This window comes from Hyaena hyaena, unplaced genomic scaffold (genome assembly GCF_003009895.1).
Source record: "Hyaena hyaena isolate Hyena2069 unplaced genomic scaffold, ASM300989v1 scaffold_115, whole genome shotgun sequence".
Taxonomy (NCBI): Eukaryota; Metazoa; Chordata; class Mammalia; order Carnivora; family Hyaenidae; genus Hyaena; species Hyaena hyaena.
Window position 1 is genome coordinate 1550658 of NW_024080747.1, and position 25260 is coordinate 1575917.

The 25260-nt window shown below is 37.5% G+C and overlaps 1 protein-coding gene and 1 non-coding gene across 2 annotated transcripts in view; one reads left to right on the forward strand and one right to left on the reverse strand.

Moving 5' to 3' along the window:
- Window positions 1–25260, forward strand: part of CCDC192 (coiled-coil domain containing 192) — a 203210-nt gene that overhangs the window by 56229 nt on the left and 121721 nt on the right. The window contains 2 exon segments of the mRNA XM_039236709.1: window positions 6997–7128; window positions 8246–8302. Of these exon segments, the coding sequence (XP_039092640.1) occupies window positions 6997–7128; window positions 8246–8302 (189 nt within the window).
- On the reverse strand, window positions 6079–6200 carry LOC120234750. Its single transcript, XR_005529189.1, has one exon. It is a non-coding gene; the product is annotated as a U6atac minor spliceosomal RNA (small nuclear RNA).

Sequence of the window (25260 nt, forward strand, 5' to 3'; positions counted from 1 at the left end):
GGGTGCATGTGCCCCTTTGAATCAGCATACCTATATCCCCTGGATAAATACCTAGTAATACAATTGCTGTGTTGTAGGGTAGTTCTATTTTTAATGTTTTGAGGAACCTCCATACTGTTTTCCAGAGTGGCTGCACCAGTTTGCATTCCTACTAGCAGTGCAAAAGAGATCCTCTTTTTCCACATCCTCACCAACATCTGTTGTTGCCTGAGTTGTTAGTGTTAGCCATTCTGACAGGTGTGAGGTGGTATCTCATTGTGATTTTGATTTGTATTTCCCTGATGATGAGTGATGTTGAGCACTTTTTCATGTGTCAGTTGGTCATCTGGATGCCTTCTTTGAAGGCATTCTACTCATGTCTTTTGCCCATTTCTTCACTGGGTTATTTGTTTTTTGGGTGTTGAGTTTGGTAAGTTCTTTATAGATGTTGGATACTAATCCTTTATCTGATAGGTCATTTGCAAATATCTTCTCTCATTCCATCGGCTGCCTTTCAGTTTTGCTGATTGTTTCCTTCACTGTGCAGAAGCTTTTTATTTTGATGAGGTCCCAACAGTTCATTTTTGCTTTGTTTCCCTTTCTTCTGGAGACATGTTGAGTAAGAAGTTGCTGCAGACAAGATCAAAGAGGTTTTTGCCTAATTTCTCCTTGACCAACCTCAGAATTTTTAATTGGTTTCTTTTTATAATTTCTATCCCTTTTATTCATATCTTCTAGCTGCTCATACATCATTCTTCTGATTTTTCTTTACTTTTTCTCCTCATGGTTTCTTTGAGCTCTTTAAGAATATTTAACATAGTTAATTTAAAATATTTATCCAGGGTCTCCTGGGTGGCCCAGTTGGTTGAGCATCTGACTTCAGCTCAGGTCATGATCTCACAGTCCATGGGTTCCAGCCCTGTGTTGGGCTCTGTGCTGACAGCTTAGAGCCTGGAGCCAGCTTTGGATCCTGTGTCTCCCTCTTTCTCTGTCCCTCCCCCACTCTTGCTCTGTCTCTGTCTCTCTCAAAAATAAAATAAACATTAAAATATTTAAAATATTTTTCCAGCAAGTCCAAAAGTTTATTGTCTGAGTTTTTTCAAGTACAGTTTTAATCATTTTAAAATAAACACACCAAACTAACTATGTTATTATTACAAACTAGCTATGAGGTTTGTAATTTTTCATTGAGGACTAGACAAATATTGTAATGTGGTAACTCTGGAAATCAGATTCTTTACCCACTCTCTTCTAAGAATTGCCACTGTTGCTTGTTGAAGACTGCAGTTGTATATTTGTTTACTTAGTTTTCCAAAATAATTTTCCAAAGATTATATTCCTTTTCACATGTGCTCACCGAAGTCTCCTGTTCTGTTATCTCTGCAGTTAGCCAGGTGACCTGACAGAGATTTCCTTCAACGTCAGTCTCTTTCTTACTCTAGTACTTTCTTGGATGCATGTGTTCTACTAAAATCCAGAGTTCTGAAATGATTGGTTCTGACAGTTTTTGCCAGCTCAGTATTATTTAAGTGGAAGGACCACTCTGCTATCTTCTGTAAAGTCCAAGTCATTTTGCTTTAAGCACTATCTTGAATACAATTCTAAAATATATCAGTACCCCTTCTTGACTCTATCAATAAACTGTACAATGGGTAAAATTTTACCTTTCTTCTACTTTTAACTATATTGCAATATTAACTATATTATTAACTATATTATAATACTTTTATAATTATTACTGTAATATAGTTTATACAGTAATTGTTATTATTACAATACTTTTACAACAATTTTTTATTTCACATTGGGGTGAATATCGAAAGTTGATTTTTTTAATTGGCTTTACACAGCTTTAAAGATATGACATGAAAGTTGCCTCTTTGTTTTTACATAATTCTTAAGACAGATGTTATTGTTCATACTTTTTAAGTCATTTCTTCCCTCCAAACTGTTAACAGCATAGGCAGAGGAGAAGGGGATCTGCTTGTCAAAAAGAGTCAGAGGTATAATATTAGCCTGCCAGCATCCTATGAACCTATGTTACAGCAAAAGTGGCTACTTAAGATATATGAAAATCAGTCATTTAAAGAACAGATGTCCAGTATTTCTACTTTCTTTTTGTAAGGAGGTACTAAGTTGGACTAAACCTTTTTTCTATCCTTCCCAAAACAAGGTTTTACTCTGTAAAACCAAGGAGGTCTTACGAAAAAAAAGAAAGAAAGCAACAAAAAAGAAGCAATACCCAAGGTCCCCAGAGTTTTAAAATTCAATTATGATATCTTTCAGGGCTAACTTGGATTTCCTCTTACTCACTTTGATGCCTTTTTTAATCTCATAATTTGAATTTGAATTTAGGCAGCATTCCTAAAGCCTTCCTGAATTGAAAATTAGACATTAAAAAGTCCCAAAACCTCCACCAAAACAATGGAGTGAAAAAAATGGCAACTGACATCTTGTGAGTCAGCAGTAGAGCACAATCTTTCAGACAGCATTAAAAACAAAAAACAAAAAACAAAACTCTGATGCATAATTCTTATTTTATTTTATTTTCTTCTCATCTCTTTTCTCTTCTATCCTTTGGTATTATCAGTTCTATTTGATGGGCTATTTTCAAACAGGGCTCAGAGAGTATCACCTTATGCAGATAAATAGTTACATCAATGTAAAATAAAATTCAACAGGAAATTACTAGATCTTTCCCTAATGTATCCGTATATGGGAGAAAGAATAAAATCTTGTATCTGGCTGCTGTGAGGTGATGATACATACATATAAGAATTAAGTTTAAAAAATTAATAAATAGAATAATCTTAGCAAAGATTGCTTCTGACCAATTTGAGTGTGTCTTGTAAGTTTTGACAGAATTCTCCATTCCTCCTTCTGGGGAATTTCCAATCCAGTTTGAACACAAATGACTGGAGAAATATCCTGTAAAAACATAGCAAGGTAGCATGTAAAATCCTATTATGGGTGCCAAGGTTCATGAGCTGTGGGACTGAGACTAACACATAGATCTCTGACTCCAACTCAAGGTTTCTTAGAGGACAGCTAAGCTTGAAGTAAATATATCTGAATCAAAGGGATATTCAGACAGAGACCCTTTATGAGAGGAGAACAAAGAGATGTGGTTAATGTCTATAGAAATAGAAAGCAAGTAGTTAAGAAAAAAATTCTTGGGTCTTAGAAAAAAAGACAAATTTGTTCTTTCAGGTAAATAGGTATACATGCTGAGAAACAAAGCTAAAGGCCATATAGTTACTGCGGGAAAAACCACAGGCCTCATCTTTATAAGTAGACTTAGAATTAGGGTTGTATATAATGTAAAACCCAGAGTTGGAGGCAGGCCAATGTAGATGAAAAACCAGCCTCTTCTTATTAGCTATGTAGAAGTTAATTCACTCCTAGAAGCATCTAGTTTCTCATTCTTTAAAATGGTTATAATTAACAAAAAATAAGCCACACCGCTTATAGAGTTTTGAGCATTCGACTAAGGTAGCTTGTGTACATACAGCACCCAGCAGATTGAGTAGTATGGTATAACTACCAAATAAACATTAATTACTGCTGTTTTTCCATAGAATTTACTTATTTGTGGTCAAGAGCATGGGACTTTGGAATCTGACAGTGTATCAGTAGAATGCTTATGGTAGTAAGTAACAGAAAATTCCATTTCTAAACAATAAGGAAACTTATTAGCTCACTATATATGAGTCCAAAGTAGGATGTACTTCAGGATTAGTTGATAAAGCATTTCAATAATGTTGGCCACTCTTCCATTCAGAGTGTAGCTTCATTATATACTGGTTTCCTGGATGTTTGTAGGATGGCTACAGCAACATTCATATTGGGTAGGTGAGAGAGAAGAATGCTTCTCCAAATCATCAAAATTCCTTCTGAGCAGTACGAGTGGTCCAAATTGGATCACATCTCCTCATTTAATAACTGTGGCCAAAGAAAACCTAGATTCTGATTGTTGAAGACTGATTCCTGAACCAATTAGCAGCAAAGATGATGGCATTTTCATGATTCTCAAGTCCCGCTTCAGGACCTGGGGTCAAATTTGGGCTTTAGGGAGTCAGATCCAGTGTCCACTAGTGAAACCTCGGGTTCTAACACTTAACTCGCTATGTGCTTGGGCAAGTTATACAACTTTACTAAACTTAGTGAATTACTTTATCCGCAAAAGGGGAATCAAGATGAATTGAGATACACAAAGAAAAAAGAAAACAAAAGATTTTATAGAGGGCTTGGTATGTAGTAAATATCCAGTAAATTGTTACTGTCATTATTATTATTCAACTATATACTTTCATATTACATAATAGTTTTAAAATTCTCTACCTTTCTGGCTAAAGCATAAGTTTTTTGAGCATATAAGCAAAGTCACTCTCATTTTTTTACCTCTGAAGGCTTACTTTTAATAAATGTCCAACATATTTCTATAATAAATGAGTATCTATTGAATGAATGAATGAATAAAAGCTTGAAAATAATAGAAGGCAGATATAAAAGAAAGACAACCAAATGGGAACTGGATGAATTATAAGTCAGGTAGAATATGGAAACAAAATTGGCCAATCTGAGAAAGACTGTATCTGAGAGAAAAAAATGCCAGATCTAGAGAGGCCTTTTCCCTAAACACTAGAGTGGTTGCAGGAAGTAAGTGAACTGAATACAATTTGAGTTTAGGGAAACCAGCTCAAAAGTGCTGTGATGTCTTCAGATACTGTGTTTTATAACTTGATAAATATGAAATATTTGAATAAAACCCTTATCAATACTTACTGTAATCTAGAGGAGGTAGAAGAAATAATAATAATAATAATAATAATAATATAATAATAATATTTAATAAGTACAGGAAATGTTTCAAGCATTATTTTACATAAACTTATATAATCCTCACAACAAACCTGTGAGCTAAGTACTATTTCTTTCATCTCCATTCCCATTTACATATTGGAAAATCAAGCCCCTAGAAACTGAGAAACTTACTTTAATCACACAGATAATAAGTAGGAAAGTGAGATGTTTACCCGAAGGGTCTGACTCAAGAGTCTGTGTGGTTAGCTATTATGCCCTATACTGTGTAATAAAATAGAAGGGTTCCTTGAAAACCCAGCCTACATCCCCAAACTATCATGTACTCAGTTGAAATGTGTCACTGTCCATGAGGAGCCTGACAGGTCTCCCAGGTCGCTGCGAGCTGAAAGGCATAGCCAACAATTCATCACATCTGTGTTCCCTCTGGCTCTCACACTGCACTTTTATAATCTCCAGAACATAACAGAATGGCTGTAGAGCACCAACTAAGCAAATAATTGTTAAGTGAATGATTGTGTGGATGAGTGGATTTGGACCAATGCTGGTATATATATGAAGTTCCCACCTCATTTCCACGGCAGAGCAACCACTTCAGGTTTTCCCGCTTGGTAAATTGTCTTTAAAAACTTGCTGCACTTTTCTTTCTTTCTTTTTTTAATTTAATTTAATTTAATTTTAATTTTTTAATTTTTTTAACTTTTTTATTTTATTTATTATTTTTTTTACAAATAGTTTATTGTCAAGTTGGTTTCCACATAACACCCAGTGCTCATCCACACAACTGCCCCCCTCCATGCCCATCTCCCCCCTCCCCCCCCACATCCATCAGTCCTCAGTTTTTGACAGCATTCAAGAGTCTCTCATGGTTTGCCTCTCTCCCTTTCCCCCACCATTTCCGCCCTTCTTCTCCCCCTTGTTCCTCCGTCAAGTTCCTCCTAATCCTCCTATACGTGCAAACATATGATATTTGTCCTTCTCTGCCTGACTTATTTCGCTCAGCATAACACCCTCAAGGTCCATCCATGTTGCTACACATGGCCAGATTTCATTGTTTCTCATTGCCATGTAGTATTCCATGGTATAGATAAACCACATCTTCTTGATCCATTCATCTGTTGATGGACACTTAGGCTCTTTCCATGTTTTAGCTATTGTGGAGAGTGCTGCTATGAACATTGGGGTACATGTGCTCCTGTGCATCAGCATTTCTGTATCCCTTGGGTAAATTCCTAGCAGTGCTATTGCTGGGTCATAGGGGGGTTCTATTGTTATTTTCTAAAACGTTGGTTAGATACCACGAAGTAGGTGGCAATACTTTAGCCATGTATTGTCAGGCCCGAGGGCCTCTTCCATCCTTGTCAAGGGGAGGGCTAACCTTCTCTCCTTTCATACAACACTGCACTTTTCAAGATGAGACAGTTTTGCAAGAATATTTGGAATAATATTAAAGAGATACTTAAAGGTAATTCATGCCTCCAAGGACACATTGGGAACTGGAATGAATACAAGGTGTGTGTCCCTTTCCAGGGACTCTCAGAATTGTTGCTGAGCTATAGAAAAAATGCACAGTAAGCTATGAAAAGAAACGCTAGTCCAGGGGGCTCTCCAAGGGAATTCAGGAATGAGGCACTATCAAACTACCCTTTCCTCAAGAGAAATCCACAAAGAGTAAGCCAAAGTTCATCATCTGTAGACATTTTCTGGTGATGGTTTAGCCTAGATCTCCCTCCAATCAGACTTTAACTTGAAATTCCTGCATTTCCCTTCAGCTCCTTTATAGGGTGAACATTCGAGGGAGTCAGAATTCCCATTTTTTCTAAAGAGCTGTAGTCCCCCCAGAGTTAAGTTCCAAGAACTATACAAAAAACAATACAGATTTCAGCTGTACAAATAAAGTACAATCTTGAAACATAATAAAGGTGAGCGTTGAGGTTGTTGCCTTAGAAATCTCTCTGCCTGTTGTAACTATGTAGTCTCATCTCTTGCTCAGAAAGATCCTTATTACTAAATATAAAGTCAACATTACTTCCTTTTATCTCTCTACTAATCTTTGTTAGCTATGAGGAATATTCCAGAAGCCATTTTCATGTTTAATAGATACTGGTGGCAGGCAATTCATGTATCAATTAGACTTTTAAAAGGAGCTTTAAAAAAATCACTGTACTTGCATGTCCTTACAAGAAATGTCTTTAGCTTGCAGCCTCTGAAGGAACAAAATCAAAACTGCTTGAGCAAGTTTCCTGGCTGGAGGAAAAACTAGGGGCCCTGGATCATAAGGAAGGCAGTGGGGAACCATATAAAAAAATGGTCCTTGCAAAAGACCAGGTATGTTGTAGAAGAAAAAAGTCATCTTTATCTTAAAAAGTTACCTAAACTTATTATGTACTGACATTTCTGCAGTCATTTCTGGCTAGGTTGGAAGTCCATATTTAAGTACAAGATGGTAAATAATATTTGTGTCTGCTAAATATAACTGTATTTCTGGTGAATATTCACATATAAAAATTAATTTTGTTAGTGATATTTTAAAAGTTTGTTTGATATGTATCCTTTGAATCATATTAGATGAATATACTATTTATTTTCTAAGTGGTATTAACTATACAAATGTCTTCTCATTTAAAAAAAATTTTTGTTAATGTTTACTTATTTTTGAGAGACAGAAAGAGACAGAGTGTGAGTGGGGGAGGGGCAGAGAGAGAAGGAGACACAGAATCTGAAGCAGGCTCCAGGCTCTAAGCTGTCTGCACAGAGCTGGATGCAGGGCTGGAATCCACAAACCACAAAATCATGACCTGACACGAAGTCGGCCACTTAACTGTCTGAGACACCCTGGTACCCCCAAATGTCTCCTCCTCATTTTGAAGGTTGAACTTAGTCAAGGAATAGTTTCTTTAAGTGTAGTAAAATGAGTGCATCAAAAATTTGGCATAAGCTTTAATCAATTACTTTAGAAAAAGTTATTAATCTCTGAATCTCTGAGCATTAGGATAAATTTTTTTCTTTGTCGTCTCAAATGGGTTTCTAATGACCTTGGAGATATCTACCTACCTATTTATGTCTGTATATATTAAAATAAAAACATATCCATATGTTACAAAGACAGGGTAGTATCAAACCCATTTGATACCATATATATATATATGTATATATGTTATAACGTAGGTTGGCTTTACCTTCAGCACATCAAAGAAACATTATTTTCCCACTCATTTCCAAAATCTTCACATATTTGTGTTCTTTGTTGTTGGGCTCTTCAATAAAATGGAAGCGAGATAGGAATGGGAGTGAGGATTTCTCAATGATGATTTCCAAACCACCTAGCTGAGACAGTGCTGCCATTCACAGGATTTGAGAACTGGTACATATTTATATCTGATTTATTTTGAATATATTAAAAGAAGAGTTCCACATTTTGTTTCTAAACTTTTCTCCCTTTTAGTGCATTGAGAGGTTACAAGCTGAAGTAAAAGCTTCCCAGGAGCAACTTATAGCCCATGTAAGTGTTTTTCTCTCTCTTTTTTTTAATCCCTTAATTTCTATCACTGTTACCCTACAAATGAAGGGTAATTCCTCAGAAGTTGTAACCATGGTCTTCCTGTTGTAAACCAAAGCACAAGGCTAAAAATCAGTATTATTACTGCCTCTACAAAATTGCTTTCCGTTAGTAGAATTCTGATTTATGCTCAAGATAAAAATTACAAAACTGATTTCTCATAACCAGATGGTCTAACCAGGTACCATCAGGATAAGAGAACCAGAAATTAAGGGTGGAAAGACATGGAAACCAGGCTAGCGTAGTGAGTGAATGAAAGTAGAAATGATTGGCACATCGAATACATGCCTTGAATAGTACTTCTTAAAATTCAGTATATCAAGAATTACTTAGAAAACACTTAGCAACAAATTACCTGGAGATTCTGTTTTCTGCATCCCAAGGTAGGACCTGAGAATTGGCCCTTCTAGATGACGCCAGATTCAGGTGATGCTGATGCTGCGAATTTTGTACCATACTGCAAGCAGTGCTGTGTTATATGTATTCATTCTGTCCAAGTCTTGTGATTTTTAGGCAAGTGACCATATAAACAAATCAGATACAGAACGGTTCTTTTTCCTTGCAAGTACCCCCGCTGAGAGAGACTCTATGAACTTCTAGGGTGTATTTCACTGATACTTTAGCCTATCTTCACGCAGAGAACAACTAATAAACATCTGCTACAATACCCTAGTGTATTCACACACATAAACCAGCTGTCACCCAGATTCTGTCCCTCCTTTCCAGGGATCCGAACACTCCTGATGCCTTACACGTTCCCTCAAAGACTTGTTCACTTTCTTTTCAGTCATCTCCTCTATTTATATCTTGGGTGCTGGAAAATGACTTTTTAAAAAAGTTTATTTATTTTGAGAGAGACAGAGAGACTGCAAGTGAGGAAGGGGCAGAGAGAGAGGGAGAGAGAAAATCCCAAGCAGGTTCCTCAGGAGTCAGTGCACAAAGCCCATTGCAAGGCTCGAACTCCAGAACCATGAGTTGAAATTAAGAGTCAGATACTTAAGACTGAGCCACCTGAGCACCCTAGGAGGATGACTTCTTGATTAAGAACATTGGCTAGTCATGTTAAATGGCCAATCTGAATAACAAACTTTTCAGACCCATTTGTGACCTCAGGGGCTTCAGTCCAGAAGTCCTAAAGAAAAAGACTGCAAAATAACAGATTCTGTCCAACATCCCTTTGAAACTTAGAATGAGCTTCATCAGGATAAAATCAGTTAAATGACTTTTTTTTTTTTCTAGAATAAACAAAAGCTAATCTGCTTTCAGCTCTGACTTCAGAATCTCTTTTGGCCTTCTATGTTCAAATGACCGACAGCGAAAATGATTAAGGTCTGCATTTGTGACATGGTGACATATTCAAACAAAAGTATATCTCATTAGCTCAGTATTCTGTTACAGATGCCTCCCACAGCCTAACCCTGAGGGTGCCAGATAATTACTACTGTCAGAGGATGTCTCCTCATGCCAGATTGATACCTACAGCCATTCGTCCAGGGTTGGTTGAGTTCAGAAATTTTTTAAGGAGAGCAGATTGTTCACTAAGGTTCTGATATTAGCTTCCAGCATCTCTTCATGAAAAGCTGATTAGAAAAACATAGTCACAGATGCCTTCAGGAAATTCCTGTGGTGTCTTCTTGCATTGCCTAGCTTCTGCAGATCCTATTCCAGTACCATGCTGTTCCTGGCCCAGGCTTGTCTGAACTGGGATTTCTTTCTCCTATTAGGGTATTAATATCAACAACTGAGATCTTTTGCAGGTAAGTGCTCCATATTCAGGTTTTAATATAGCAGTGTGGTCACAAAAGTTTCGCTTCAACTCATCAAGAAGATTTAAATGAAAATATTAGTTAATAGTGTTTATTGAGAATAGATTATGGGTCTATTATGTGGTAGGTGCTTCACCTATTTTCTATTTTAAATCTTGATACCACCCAACAAGGTGGGCATTATTTTTAAGGTAGGAAAACTGAATATTCAAGATTAGATCATTTGTCACACATGACAATTCTGAAACCTAGCCTTTTGCTATCACAATTTGCTGCCTTTCCAAATTATGTTCTCTGCATGCCATTTCATGTATCAAACGGTGTTTATAGAGGTTCTTTCTGCAATCTTTCTTTTCTCTCTATTCACTCTGAGTGATTCATCAGTTCATAATGCTTCAACTCTCACTTCCATGCAAATAAACAACCCCCTCCACCCCCATCAAAATCTTTCTATCTTAATCATCCCCTAATTACAGCTCCTTAGTGCTGTAATGAGCATTTCTTAAGACAGTGTTCCTTTAAAATAACATTCCAAATGATGTTAAGAGATATTCTGGAAAACAAATAGGAGAGGCACTGGAAATGAAGTTAAGTTAGATGGGTTTAGTTACTATAAGATTTATCAATGTATAATCAATCTTCAAGAAAGGGCAATAGTATGTTGTTTTCCAACAACCGAATGGTGTCTTAAGCACCCAAGTTTGGATACTGCTGGCATATGCACCAAATTAAAGCACTGTGCTTGCTAAGTATGACTTGAATATCTTGCTGACACCTTAGACTCAGCATATACAAAGTCAAATTTATCATCTTCTAATCCAATCCCTTAAATATGCACCTCTTTTTGGAAACCTGGCCATAGCAAATAATACTGTACTGCTGTAGTTTATTCTAGATCCAAACTACCAAGCAGTATTAAAGCCCTACCTTTCTCTGTCTCCATTCTACATTTAGTTAGTTGTCAGGCTAACTGACATACTTTTAGCATGTTTATAAAAGTTATTTCACTTCTGTGTCTGCTCCTCCATCATTCTGTCATATCCCTAACTCTTCTTGATCATCTTATATTTTATTGCTACTGGCTCCACATTATTAACATATTCAAGTTCAGGACCTCCCACTGTCCCTCACCACAACCCAAATTACAATGTAGCCCTCTCGCTACAAGTCCTGTTTGAAGAGGAGAGGAAGGATAAAATCCAGGTGCAAGGATGTGGGGTGGGGGCAGAAAATCATAAAGGGCCCAAGAGTAACACTGAAAGGGAGGATGAAACCTAGTGGAGTGCCAGAGAAGAGAACAGGGAATGAGGGACCATGGTGGTCAGAATGGAACTCTGTAGATGGGGTGAGGGTCCTTCTGGGACAGGACACTGGGAGTTTCTTGGGAGTTGTTAATGTTGAGAATACAGTATTATTTTTAAAAATTTTTTAATGTTTTCTTTTTATTTATTTCTGAGAGAGAGAAGAGAGAGATTGACAGCCTGAGTAGGGGAGGGTCAAAGAGAGAGGGAGACACAGAATCTGAAGCTGGCTCCAGGCTCTAAGCTAGCTGTCCGCACAGAGCCCGACGCAGGGCTCGAACCCTCGAACCATGAGATCATGACCTGAGCTGAAGTCGGACACTCAACCGACTGAGCCACACAGGCGCCCCGAGAATACATTATTCTTCAAGTATGAACTTGAATTCCCCTAAGTGTTTGGGAGTTGTGTGTAAAGTTTGAAATATCTGTTTGGACTGTGCCTCCTAAATTTAACACTACTGTAGAATATAACCCTATAGTCGTCTACTGGCTTCTCTGCCTCTACTCTGAATGAGGTTTCCAAAGTACCATCCCTACCCGCTAGGCTCCATCTTTCTTTTCCTACCCTCTCTCTGCCTCCCATCGAATGAGCCAATAAAACAGCAATGCTGTCTTTCTTTACACGTTCCCTGTCAGTTGCTGCCATGTGAGTTTGCTCTCTGTGTTGTCTTGGTTTTGGACTATCCTTCCCTCTGCTCTTTATCCACATAATTCTTACTCTTCTTACAAAACTCATATCCGGGATCAAGCTGTCCCTTGGCCCCCAGATTACCTTCTCCGGGCTCCGTAGAAGCCTCTTGTACATACATCTATTTTAGCTCAAAATACTACTTTTTATTGACATCTGTTGATAGACTGTTCCCTACTAGACTTAAAGGTCATTGAGGGCAACATCAAGAATGTGTCTCTGCATCCATTATCCCAAGGACAGGGCCAGGCACACTGCAGCCACTCATTCAATACATTTGCTAAAGTGAATTGAATTTTACTCTTGTCATACAATTTCCCCTGTTCTAAAGCCTACAGTAAGACAATGGTGGCCTATTACTCCAGAATAAAGTCCAACCTCCTGACCGTGGCATTTATCACACTGAAAATGAGAGCCTGACCCCTTTTCCTGCCTGCTCTGTATCACACATCTATGACTCCCAGGAATGCCTCATGCATTCCTGCCCTAGGGGTTATGCTCATGGATTCTCTCTGCCTGGAAAATCGGTCCCCACCAATTTTAATGAAGAATTACATAGTCACAGCTTATACTTTTCAAAGATTACAAAGAGTCAGGAGGGCACACATAGGTACCCACTCAGAGCCACCCACAGGGCTAACCTGCCTGAGGCATTTTTATCAATCCTTCCCACTTGATTGCTTATCTACTAAGAGGCCTACACAGGATTAAACAAATATTTGAAGCAAATGTTTATAACTGCTCAAAGGTAATTGTTCATGTTAGGGCAATTTGAGCCAGGACTAGGTATCTTAAGGGAAAATATCCTTTTAAAATGAATGCCTTCCAAATTGTTGAAGCCATTGCTTTATTATTTTTAGTATTTGAGAGTATAAGTACTCAGTCCTATCTATCTACTCTGTCATTGATGATCTGAATATCTGCAGTAGCCCAGAGGTTTGCCTCTTTGCCTCACTTCTGTCACTATGGCAGCCCATCTCCTTATCTGGTTACCCGCCAGACCTGATCATAACTAAAAGTTCTATAATATTCAATGGGATTATTTCAAAAGAGAAACCTGGGAAACTGGGAAATAGATACTCAAGTGTTATGTTGTTCTTAATACTATCTTGTATGCTTGAAATATTTCTAATAAAGTAAATGAGTTAAGAATATCCAGAAGAAGAAACCATTCCAATGAAATGTACAGCATGATTCAAGCTGTAGGATAGATGAGTGTGTCTTTATAATCAGAAGCTCCCGACCTACAGTTCCTGAGGACATACTTAAACCTGGAAGCAATGCTCTTGAAGCTCAGAGTTGGGAAAATAAAGCAGGAGGGCCAACCATGGGTACTCAAGACAGAATTTTCCTGAAGGCTTTATTTCATTTCTCCCTTTCCACCTCTAAAGAAGCTGTCAACTGTTTTCTAAGAATCTACAGGAGTTCTCAGTTTAGATCAAGTACAAACTCCTCTTCCCTACAATTTCAGGCCCTCTGTTAATTGATCTTTTCCTACTAATAGAAGACATGGACTGTTTTTGTTGTTAATGTTGTTTCTTGGCTACATGAGCATCCATTAACATCTCTGGCAACAGTACTCTTATATCCTTTTCAGTTGTGTCTCTTCCATGATGCACGTTCTTGGAACTGTAATTCAAAGTAACCTATCACCTAGTCGCTGAGGAGTGAGCATGTTCCCTAAGCCAACTGGATTCTGGATATTAATTCAGGTGAAGCAAGAGACAAAGAGCATTTGGAACTGAGAGATACTACCAGTGATGCCTGGGCATCATGATGAAAGGGTTAGTTCTGATGGGACTAGAATTGCTCTAGTTCCTGTCTGCTTATCAGTCTGATTCCTATCCATTTTAGGAACCATCCAGGAATCCTAACTAACTTAAAGGAAATTAATTCCCTTTTTCTTTCAACTAGTCAGAATCAGATTAGGTTTTTAGAAGTGAGAAGCTGTAATTCTTATGTTGTCCATGTAGTTCTCAAAGAGTGGCCCCTGGACTAGAATCATCAGAGTCACTGGGACTTGTTTCAGTTGCAGATTTTGAGGCCTCATCTCCTACCTTCAGAATCTGAAACAATGGAAGTGTGATCCAGCAGTATATATTTTTAAAGTCTTCCAGGTGATTGTGATGATGGCTGATGTCTGAGAAGTGCTGTATTGTCCAGTAAAATCCCCACTTTCAGCCTTGACTCTCTGTTCTTAGCAGAAACGTGGTTCCTGACCAGCAGCTTGCTGTTTGGGGTCAGCTTCTCTGTCCTCATGCTCCTGCCTATAGGAAACCTCTCCAGGCCTGATTCTTTGTACAGAAAGCTTGGAATGTGGCACACTGGACATGTTCAATTGATGAGCCAAATACAAACAGTCTCCTTGCTCTTCTCCACCAAATCCCAGATTATACTCCAAAAGTATCACTTCATTCCTGAAGTTTGTCATGACTAATGCTAAGGTAAAGTGACACCTTAGAGTCATAACAATTTACAGTTTCCTAAATGCTCCCATCACATTATGTCATTTAGTTTTTAAAACAATCCTGTGAAGCAGGTATGACTACTTCTCTATCAGATGAAGAAAGTGAGAGTCAAAGACAGAAAGAAATCTGCTCACAGCCAACAGCTAGTAGGTAGCAAAGCAAAGACTCCAACTGTAGATATTTTGATGCCAGGAACCCTGTTTGATAAGTCTGATTTCACTTTTTATTTATTCATTTATTTTGAAACACAGAGACAGAGAGAGAGGAAGAGAGCACACTCACAAGTGCATGTGTAGGGAAAGGGCAGAGGGAGAGGGAGACAGAATCCCAACCAGGCTCCATGCTCTCAGTATGGAGCCCCACACAAGGGCTCAATCTCATGACCTGAGCTGAAATCAAGAGTCAAACTGACTAAGCCATTCAGGCACCCTGATTTCATTTTTTATTTCACTTTTAATTCAGAATTTTTGCTGAATATATATGCAAATACACATAAGCCAGTGTGTCATCAAATTAGTTTTTATGATCTTTTAACTTTATTGTATTCTATAGACCTCATGGCTGTTTTAATCACCCTGAAGAACTTTGGTAGTAGGATCTAATGGAGTTATACCAGAAGCCAATGAGGAATGGAGAAATTCTTGTCCTATAAGCCATTCTTTCAGAACCAGACATGTTAATTAAAATGGAAACTTCCTCAGTGATTATTGATGAACACAGAATGGCTGCATATGGGATAAGTTTCAGGAATATTTTTATTGCATTAGTTGATTATATTATAGTCAACCCCTCTCTATAGCTTACCTTCTTTTGTTAGTTTGTGGAATGGATAACTATTTGGACCCTCATTAGAACCCTGTATGTGGTTATTCCATGGTTCATCTCCTATATGCTTGATCTGGAGAGGTTAAAAGTCAGAGAAGAATAACAGAGCTTTTCAAATCCCATTGCTGCATGTTACTGCCAAACTACTCTGCAGACATGGAAGGGGAGAGGGTTTGAGCTCTCATCTCATACCAGCAGATTACTCATAATTTGAATTGGTGCTCTCTGAACTGTGAGGCATTAAGCAGACCTGGCCTAGTAAGATGTGGCTAACTAGCTAATTTCTAGCATACTGACAAGAAAATATTAGAAATAAAACTTTGAAACTCTATCAGGATCTCATAAACTTATCTTTTTCTTCTTTTGCCTAGAAATACAAGGCACAATAAATTACTGTGGGAGGCATTTATCTTAGCTTTTGGATCTCCTAGTGAGGGCAGATGGAGGCACATAGACCTAAGGCATGAATGTGGTCAGTCATATCTTGCAGGCATAGATTCTGGCCGACACCCAGGAGGCTCTCTTTCCTCTCAACCAGATTTGAGTGCTGTTTCTTCGTTTTCTATAGATCATGACTAAGTTTATGCTGAATAAGCACTCAAGGACAATTTCTGCCACTCTAGCTCTTTAGGACCTTTGCATGTCTAGTATTTTTGTCTAGCCACCTAATTGGACAGAGTACAATCCTTCACTTTTTTGTGACTATTCTTTATTTACCTATGCATTTCTTCAAATACTTACATCAGTGCCTTACTTGATAATCATGGACTTCTCACACCAACATTTTATCAAAGGAATGTACAAATTTTAGAGGCCCAAATACTCCAGTACATATCATTATTATAAGCTCCATCTGCTTGTCCAAAAATCAGATTAGAGCAGCACCTGGGTGGCTCAGGCAGTTAAGTGTCTGGCTCTTGATTTTAGCTCAGGTCATGATCCCAGAGTCATTGGATCAAGCCCTGTGTCAGGCTCCACTCAGAGTGTGAATCCTGCTTAGGATTCTCTTTCTCCCTCTGTCTCTGCTCTTCCCCAGCTCTCTCTCTCTCAAAATAAATAAATAAACCTTTAAAAAACTTTAAAAAATCAAATGGGAATAATGCAAAATTATTCACAGCATTTTCCCCCTTTTGCTTCTGAGCTGCATTAATCTAGCCATTAATGCTCACACAGAACTCATCTTATACTATTGCTAAAGGAATCTAATGCAAGTCATATTTTCGTTAATTTTTTTCTTAAGAATTCAAATCACTTTAAGATGAGTAAGAATCATGCCCTCGCATTGTAGAGAAAAACAAGATAAGCTATTGATATAGATCAAGAGATCGGTTTAAAAGGTTCTATTATCTGTTTCCTGCTAGAGAAGGGTAATAATGGAGAACTAGGCACTGGGCTTAAAGAACCTGACAAAAGTTCCTAAAGTTCTGCTTTTCTCTGTGGTGAGAAGCTAATAACATTACTTAGCTTCACAGGGTGTTTTTAAGAAGGTATACAAATGTGTGAAGTGGGGCAATGCACATGAAAGAGCAAAGTGTCTGACACATATGAAGGTTCAACAAATTTATTAAAAGTTATTCCAAAATGAACTGTTTCAATCAAACTGTTCCACAATTTTTATAGGAATGTAGTTAATAACCTTATGGAATAAAGTACCTCACATTAGCTGCCAGTTTATTTTACAGGATATTAAAGACAAAATTACCTCTTGAAGAGAATCTTGTGTCCTATCAACACTTCTTCAGCTTATTTCTTCCCCTGATGAATGTCTTTTTAAGCCTTTGGTAGAACTATCCCCTTGTAATTTTTCTGTTTCTCTGTCTTTATTCCACACGATAAATTTCTTAACAGTAGAGCCTGCATCTAATTCATGACGTCTGCCCTACAGTCGGCTCTCAATAAGTATGGGTTGAATGACTCAGTCAGTCAATGAGTGAATGGATGAATGAAAGTGGCAGCCTTTCAATTCAAGAAGTATCATTTCAGGCCCCACAATTTCCAAAAGCAGGTATCAGTTCTAGTCCCAGCCTACCTGGCCATTTCTACCAGAGAGCTCTGTGCTTAACTATACTCTAGGGTGTAACCTGGAGTGTCACTCAATTCTTCACTTTAAACAGCTTGGATGAGAGAAAGCATATCACAGAGTAGTACCTGAAATATACTCCGTGTTTTCTTTTAGAGAATTACCCTAAAATTCTTCCTCAAGTAAGTGAGGTCAGCAGAGAGCCCATTCCTACACTGTATCAAGTTGCCCTAGAATTGCTTTCATTGAATGTGGGATAAGTGGTTTGGCATGATGCTAATGACTTAGTTTTGGAAGATTTTATACGAAAAATGTCCTATACCAGAGAGCATCACCAAAACACCAACTCTATAGATAATACAATGGCACTAAATTCATATATTTCATTAATCACTATGAATGTAAATGGACTAAATGCTCCAATCAAAAGATCTAGGTTATCAGAATGGATAAAAAAAAATAAGATCCATCTATATGCTGCCTATAAAAGACCCATTTTAGACTAAAAGACACCAGCAGATTGAAAGTGAGGGGCTGGAACACCATCTGTCATGCTAATGGACTTTAAAAGAAAGCTGGAGTAGCCATACTTCTATCAGACAAACTAGATTTTATTTATTTTTATATTTTTTAAATGTTTTATTTACTTTTGAGAGAGAGACAGAGTGTGAGCAGGAGAGGGGGGACAGAGAGAGAGAGAGAGGGAGGCACAGAATCTGAAGCAGGCTCCAGGCTCTGAGCTGTCAGCACAGAGCCCAGCGCAGGGCTCAAACTTATGAACCGCGACATCATGATCTGAGCCAAAGTTGGGCACTTAACTGACTGAACCACTCAGGCACGCAGACAAACTAGATTTTAAAACAAAGACTGTAGAGGCACCTGGGTGGCTCAGTTGGTTAAGCGTCCAACTTCAGCCGCGGTCATGATCTTCTTGTTCCTGCATTTGAGCCCTGCCTCAGGCTCTCAGCTGATAGCTCAGAGTCTGGAACCTGTTTCAGATTCTGTATGTGTGTGTCTCTCTCTGCCCTTCCCCCACTCGTGCTCTGTCTCTGTCTCTCTCAAAAATAGATAAAAATTTTAAAAACTTAAAAAAATAAGTAAATAAAACAAAGACTGTAGCAAGAGAGGAAGAAGGGCACTGTATCATAAATAAGCGATATATTGATACATCAAGAAGATCTAATAAATTGTAAATATTTATGCTCCCAACCTGAAAGCACCCAAATATATAAATTAATTACTAACAAACATAAAGAAACTCATTGATAATAATACAATAATAGTAGGGGACTTTTACACCCCACTTACAGCAATGGACAGATCATCTAAGTAGAAAAACAACAAGGAAACAATAGCTTTGAATGACACGATGCTCCATACACAAAAATAAATTCAAGATAGATGAAAGACTTAAATGTGAGGCAGAAACCCATAAAAATCCTAGAAGAGAACACAGGCAGCAACCTTTCGACCTCAGCCAGAGTAACTTCTTACTAGACACATTGCCAAAGGCAAGGGAAACAAAAGCAAGCAAGAACTATTAGGACTTTATCAAGATAAAAAACTTCTGCACAGGGAAGGAAACAATCAACAACACTAAAAGGCAGACTACAGAATGGAAGAAGATATTTGCAAATGACATATCTGATAAAGTGTTAGTATCTAAAATCTATAAAGAACTTATCAAACTCAACACCCAAAAAACAAATAACCCAGTGAAGGAATGGGGAGAAGACATGAATAGACACTTTTCCAAAGAAGACCCCCAGATGGCTAACAGACACATGAAAAAAATGCTCAACATCACTCATCATCAAGAGAATATAAATCAAGACCATGATGAGATATTTCCTCACACCTGTCAGAAGGGCTAAAATTTCTTACAAAGCAAGAAACAACAGGTGTTGGCAAGGATGCAGAAAAATGGTAACCCTCTTGCTCTGCTGGTGGGAATGCAAACTGATTCAGCCACTCTGGAAAACAGTATGGAGGTTCCTCAAAAAACTAAAAATATAACTGCCCTGTGATCCAACATTTGCACTATTAGGTATTTACTCAAAGGATACAAAAATACAAATTTGAAGGGGTACATGTACCCCGATGTTTATAGCAGCATTATCAAGAACAGCCAAACTATGGAGAGAGCCCAAATATACATAGACTGATAAGTGGATAAAGAAGATGTGGTATATAAATACAATCGACTATTACTCGGCAATCAAAAACAATGAAATCTTGCCATTTACAATGATGTGGATGGAGCTAGAATGTATTATGCTAAGTGAAATAAGTTAATCAGAGAAAGACAAATACCACACAATTTCAGTCATATGTGGAATTTAAGAAAAAAAAACAACAGATGAACATATGGGAAGGGCAGGAGGGGAGACGAGAAGAGAAGAAAACAAACCACAAGAGACTCTTAATGATAGAGAATAAACTATAGGTTAATGAAAGGAGGTAGGTGGAAGATGGGATAAATGGGTGATGGGTACTGAGGGCACCTGTTGTGACAAGCACTGGGTGTTGTATGTAAGTGATCAGTCATTGAATTCTACTCCTGAAACCAATATTTCACTGGATGTTAACCAACAAAAATGTAAATTTAAAAAAAGGAAAATAAATAAAACTGTCCTATAAAGTTTATTATTGCTTGGTGTCAGATTGTTATTGAGGACATTTATTATTGTATCAGAGTATGCCTTCTGCTGTATGAATATTGGTACATCCACTAAGCACTGGGCTTGCTTTTACTCCATGGATCTTTTCTCTATAAATGGTTATTCTGACTACCAGAAAGTCTAGAATCAAGTTATTTTTGCCTCACTTCTAACAAGTATTTAGGCAGGATGTCAGGACATCAATAGTGTGAACCAAACTTCTCACTTGCCCTGTCTTACTTTCCTGCCTTTTGAATTCATTGAACTATATCTTTAAAGTTTATTTTAGTGGCCTCTAATTTAGTATATTTACCTTATCAAACTATACTAAGTTATTTCTGATAGACACAATTACCAAATTAAATCAATGAATCATATACGAAGTAATCAGACTAATTCCAAAGCTGACTCCATTGACTACACAGATACAATGATGTAAGTATTTTACTTAAACTTCACAATGGCTGCTCATTAACAATAATAGGGTAAATAGCCATTATGTTAAGAAAGGACCTTGAGCAGATAGATCCCTACCACTTTTCTTTTGATGGTTTAATCTCCGGACCTTGTCCCCTGCCTTCTACTGGCAACTGACATTCAACAAGGGCATGCTTTGAGGATGTGGGATTCACTAAAGATTCCCCTAGTAGGCTCCATCCCTTCCCAAGGTGGACCCTTCCCTCTGCATCACCCACTGCTTGCCTTTCGAAACTTGGGGTGCTTCTCCCTCAAGTGACACACCTCTCTTGGCTCCTCAGGAAAAAAAACTGCTCTTTCCTCCAGTGCATATTCTATTGATCTTTCCTTTGGTCTTTATTCTACCCTATTAATTGAGTCCCCAAGTTCTGAGACTTGGCTTTAGTCTCACATAGTTCTTGACACAAAGTAAGTGCTCAGTAAATGCCTTTTTGACCAATGACCAAGTAAGTAAGAGAATCTATGTGTATATGACAGTTGCTACTTTATGTGGATTTTAAAAAACAAATAAAACAACAACAAATTAAGTATGCTCCTCTAGTTGACAGCAAATCATCTAGAAACGATACCAAGAAATTATTTATTAATAATATTACCATATTTTCAAAAGGGAAGAAACAAAAGCAAAAAATATATCTCAAATGGATATGGCCTGGTATTTTATGAATATTAAATTTTATGTTCTCCTGATATAATTTTATATGGTTATTAAACATTAACGATAATGTTTAATTTAACCATGCTTATTTATTTATACTCTAACTTCACAAACAATTTGAGGTGGCCTATAAGAAATTTATGTATGAAACAGAAGAATTTTTTAAGTACGTAAATAACTATAAATGAAAACATATATATTGAGATAAAATAGAAATAAAAGGAGAAAAATAGAACATGCATGTTTAAGTCATAACTTTCCATACAGTATACTTGAAAGAAATATAGCTATGACGCTCTTAATGCTAAAGGCAAAATGGAGAAAATAATAGATGAGTAGTTCTTATTGTATTGGAGGAGGGGATATTACCAATTATATTCTGCTGAGTTAATTCTTCAATGAGACTTTATGTTGGATTTCATACAGGGAATACTGAAAGAGATAGCTGGGAGGCAAAAAGTATCAATATCCAACCAACAAATGCAGTTATAAATTTTATATGACTATTTCTATAATTCCCATCAAAAGAAGCCAAGGACATAATATGTAAATGGTTAAAGTAATCTCTCCTTATTGTAGTTATAGTCCTAATGGTATTGCATATTTTTTAAATCCCCAGCTATATGATAATCCAGCAGTACTATACAACTGTATTCAAAGGCCAACTAAGTAATGCAAAAGAGGGAGCTTGGACAGAACAAGTCATGTGGGTCTGGAGGGTAATACTATCCATAAAAGGGAGAATAAAGACCAACTTAGCCAGAATATCAAATTTTTCAGAAAACAAAAATCCAGATTTTTGTGTGAAATTTTTCCACTCATAAATGTTGGCAACTAATTAAAATAAAATGGAGTACTTTGTGTGGCAGATGAAACAGATTTATAGGTATCCTAAATATGAACCTTACTCTCAATGTTAAATGTGAACTACCGTTTTCTTACATCTTTTCTACAATTTGAAAGATGTTCTTTACAGAGGACATGATTCTGTGGTGATTGTAGGTGAGAAGAAGGTGAGAAATTTGGTTATTGTTAGGAAGAGCGGTCCTCTTTCCTCCCTGAGGTTTACACAGGTACCCCAAGGATTTTAGTATCCAAAAGTGTGGGGGGATCCACTATATTCTAGTTCATTGTGGCTGCCATTTTTCTGTTCTGACCTATGCCTATGGATCCATTCAAAGACCTATGGCTCTTTTTGTTCAGTGCCAAGTTTTAACAGAAGATTTGTGGGAACCCTTGAGCTATATATAGCACTCAGGGTCAAGTCTTTTGGCACAACTGCCTCTTTGAGTTCATTTTACCCAAAGGACCTAGGTAGAAGTGGAATGCTCTCCCTGCCATCTGAAGAACCCCCAATATGTCACCTTCTCTGTTTTGGATGAATCAACTTCCTCCTCTCAGGTTTGTTTATTTTCTTTTCCTTCTCAAAGCACCAGATTCCACTCCTTCTCTACTTGAGATATTTTTAGGTTCTTATATTAATGAGACCAAGCTTCTCAACCAAAAGCTTTCCAGATGCTCAAAACTTCATCAATGAATGTTAACTTCCTCTCTTTGCATAGGAATCAAGGGTATTGTTGGTGGTGGCAAAGTGGCAACTCCTTATTATGAGACCAAATGAGTTTTTAGTTTGGATTTATTTGAAACTTACAGACTGTCTGGAGTTATGTGGAAATGTATGTTTGGAGGGTTAAGTAGAAAAGTAGTGTATTTTGTAGTTTATTTTGTTGCTAAATGTGAAGACATATGATGTTTACTGATAAAAATAAAATCTGAGTTGTTAACTGTAGCTACTAGCATTGAAATTGATTTTGACTATTCATTCATATCTCAGCTAGTTTCTAATCCCCAGAGATTAGTCTTTCATCATTCCTAGGTATACTAGGTATTAACATCCAAAAGAGAAAACATGAGCACCAATCATGAGGCCTAATAGAGTCATTGGCAAGGTCTAAGAAGAGAAGGAGAGAGAGAGCAGGATAAGCACCTCTATTTCCCTCCCTAATCTCTCCTTTACATGACCCACACACTCCTCCCTCCAATAAATTGGGTATGTTAGCTAAATATTGAAGAAATGCTCAAGCATCACCTGCTTATGTAAGGACTTCTTCCCACTGCACACTCAAAACAGACTACCTGGGATTAGGACATCACTCTACTAGCTTACTAGCCATGCTACCTTGGGTAGGTTGCTTGATCTCTATGAGGCTCAACTCCTACCACTTCAAAATGTTTATAATAAATGAACCTAGCTCATGGGATTGTCATCAGGCTTAAAAGAGTTAGTGTCATACTTACGAAAGAGTTAGTGTCTTAGATCAGTAACTGCCAGGCTGTAAATTTTATATAAGTGCTTGCTAACTAATAAAACGCAACAGAAACAACACCATCACCACCAAAAACTGAAAACAAAACATAAAACCCAGCAAACATTCCTCTGGCTTCTTCAGTGTTAAGTTTTAATGGCATTCTTGGTGAAAAAATTCAGTATCCTGATCATCTATAAAATGGAATAATCACAGAACCCACCTTAATAGGGTTATTGAGAGGACAAAATCACTTGATAAAGGAAAAAGACTTAAAGGTGTGCCCAGGACATAGCCCACCCTCATTAATGTTGACATTAATTACTGCACCTGCACTTGTTGTTTTATCCTAGCATTACTTACAATGTATGCTTTGACATTTATCTAACAGTACCAGACTCCATTTTATTGAGTTGAACTCTTAAGTACTTCACGGTATTCACAATAAATTATTGTCTCTGTTGAACCAAAGAAGTGTTAGTGCATATATGAACTTACTCTTGGGGTGCTGGGGTGGCTCAGTTGGTTGGCTGAGTGTCTGACTCTTGATTTTGGCTCAGGTCGTGATCCCTGGGTCATGGGATGGAGCCCTGTGTCAGACTCTGTGATGAGCATGGAGCCTGCTTAAGGTTCTCTCTCTCTGCTCTGTCCCTCCACACACATTCATGTGATCATGTGCATGTCCATGAAAAAAAAATATTCTTACAAGGACTTATAAGAACTTATCTTTCTGTGCATGAGGAGAGCATGTAGAAGACCATCTGCATGTATGTGCCAATAGAAGCCCAGAGGAACTAATACAGACATTTCTGTTCACCATTGCTTGAGCAAGAACACAGTGATTGTGTTAGGCAGATGTCAATGCCACAGGGAATGGAAAACTACTGCTGAGAAGTTCTGCAACTGGAAAAGATCATCTTTGATTCTTAGATTCTGACCACACTCCTGTCCCTCTTTTTCAGTTCCCCAGGGAAATGTCACCCGACCTGATTCTGTCCAATTCTTGAATGACCCCTTAGAGAAAAAAATCCCAACTGGGCGTCTTGAGTACTCATATTCCTCCTGTGTAGTGCTAAATGAAATGCAACTGGTTTAGCCAAAGTTTCTTTGACATTCATTTTTGGATACCCATTTCTGGAAACATAATGTAAATTTAGTGGGGAAGCCAGTGGAGGGGAGAGGTGGGAAGGTCAGTGAGCACACACCTTTTAGATGTTGTATTCTTTACTTCCTGATTTCATCAGGAAAGATAGGACTTAAGTTAGGGCTATTTTATTCTATCCTTATTGTGTTTAGCCTTCCCTTTCTCAGAAACTGTCAGGAATTCCTCTAGAATAGAAGCACCCTCAATTGTGTTGAATGAGAAACCTCAGAATTGTTAAGAATTTACTTTTTAAAAATAAATTTTAATATAGTTTCCTAGAAATTACTGATGATGTCAATCGCCTATTTTGAAAAATAAAAAAAGGAAGTTGTTTCTAATTTTAAATGGTAATTTAAGGAACTGCTTATGTGCAGATGTTTATCATTTGCAATCTTTCAAATATAAATAATTTTATCTTTTGCCCAATCTCTTCCCTTTGTTTTAAGTGCCATTAATTGAGAGTTGACACAAACCCCCCTGGAGACTGAAGGGAGGAAAAAGTGTCCAGAAGAGTTCTCGTTAGCCTTTATAAATGAAAAGGTATTGTCATAGCCTTGGAACCTGTAACAACAATTAGCAACCATATAA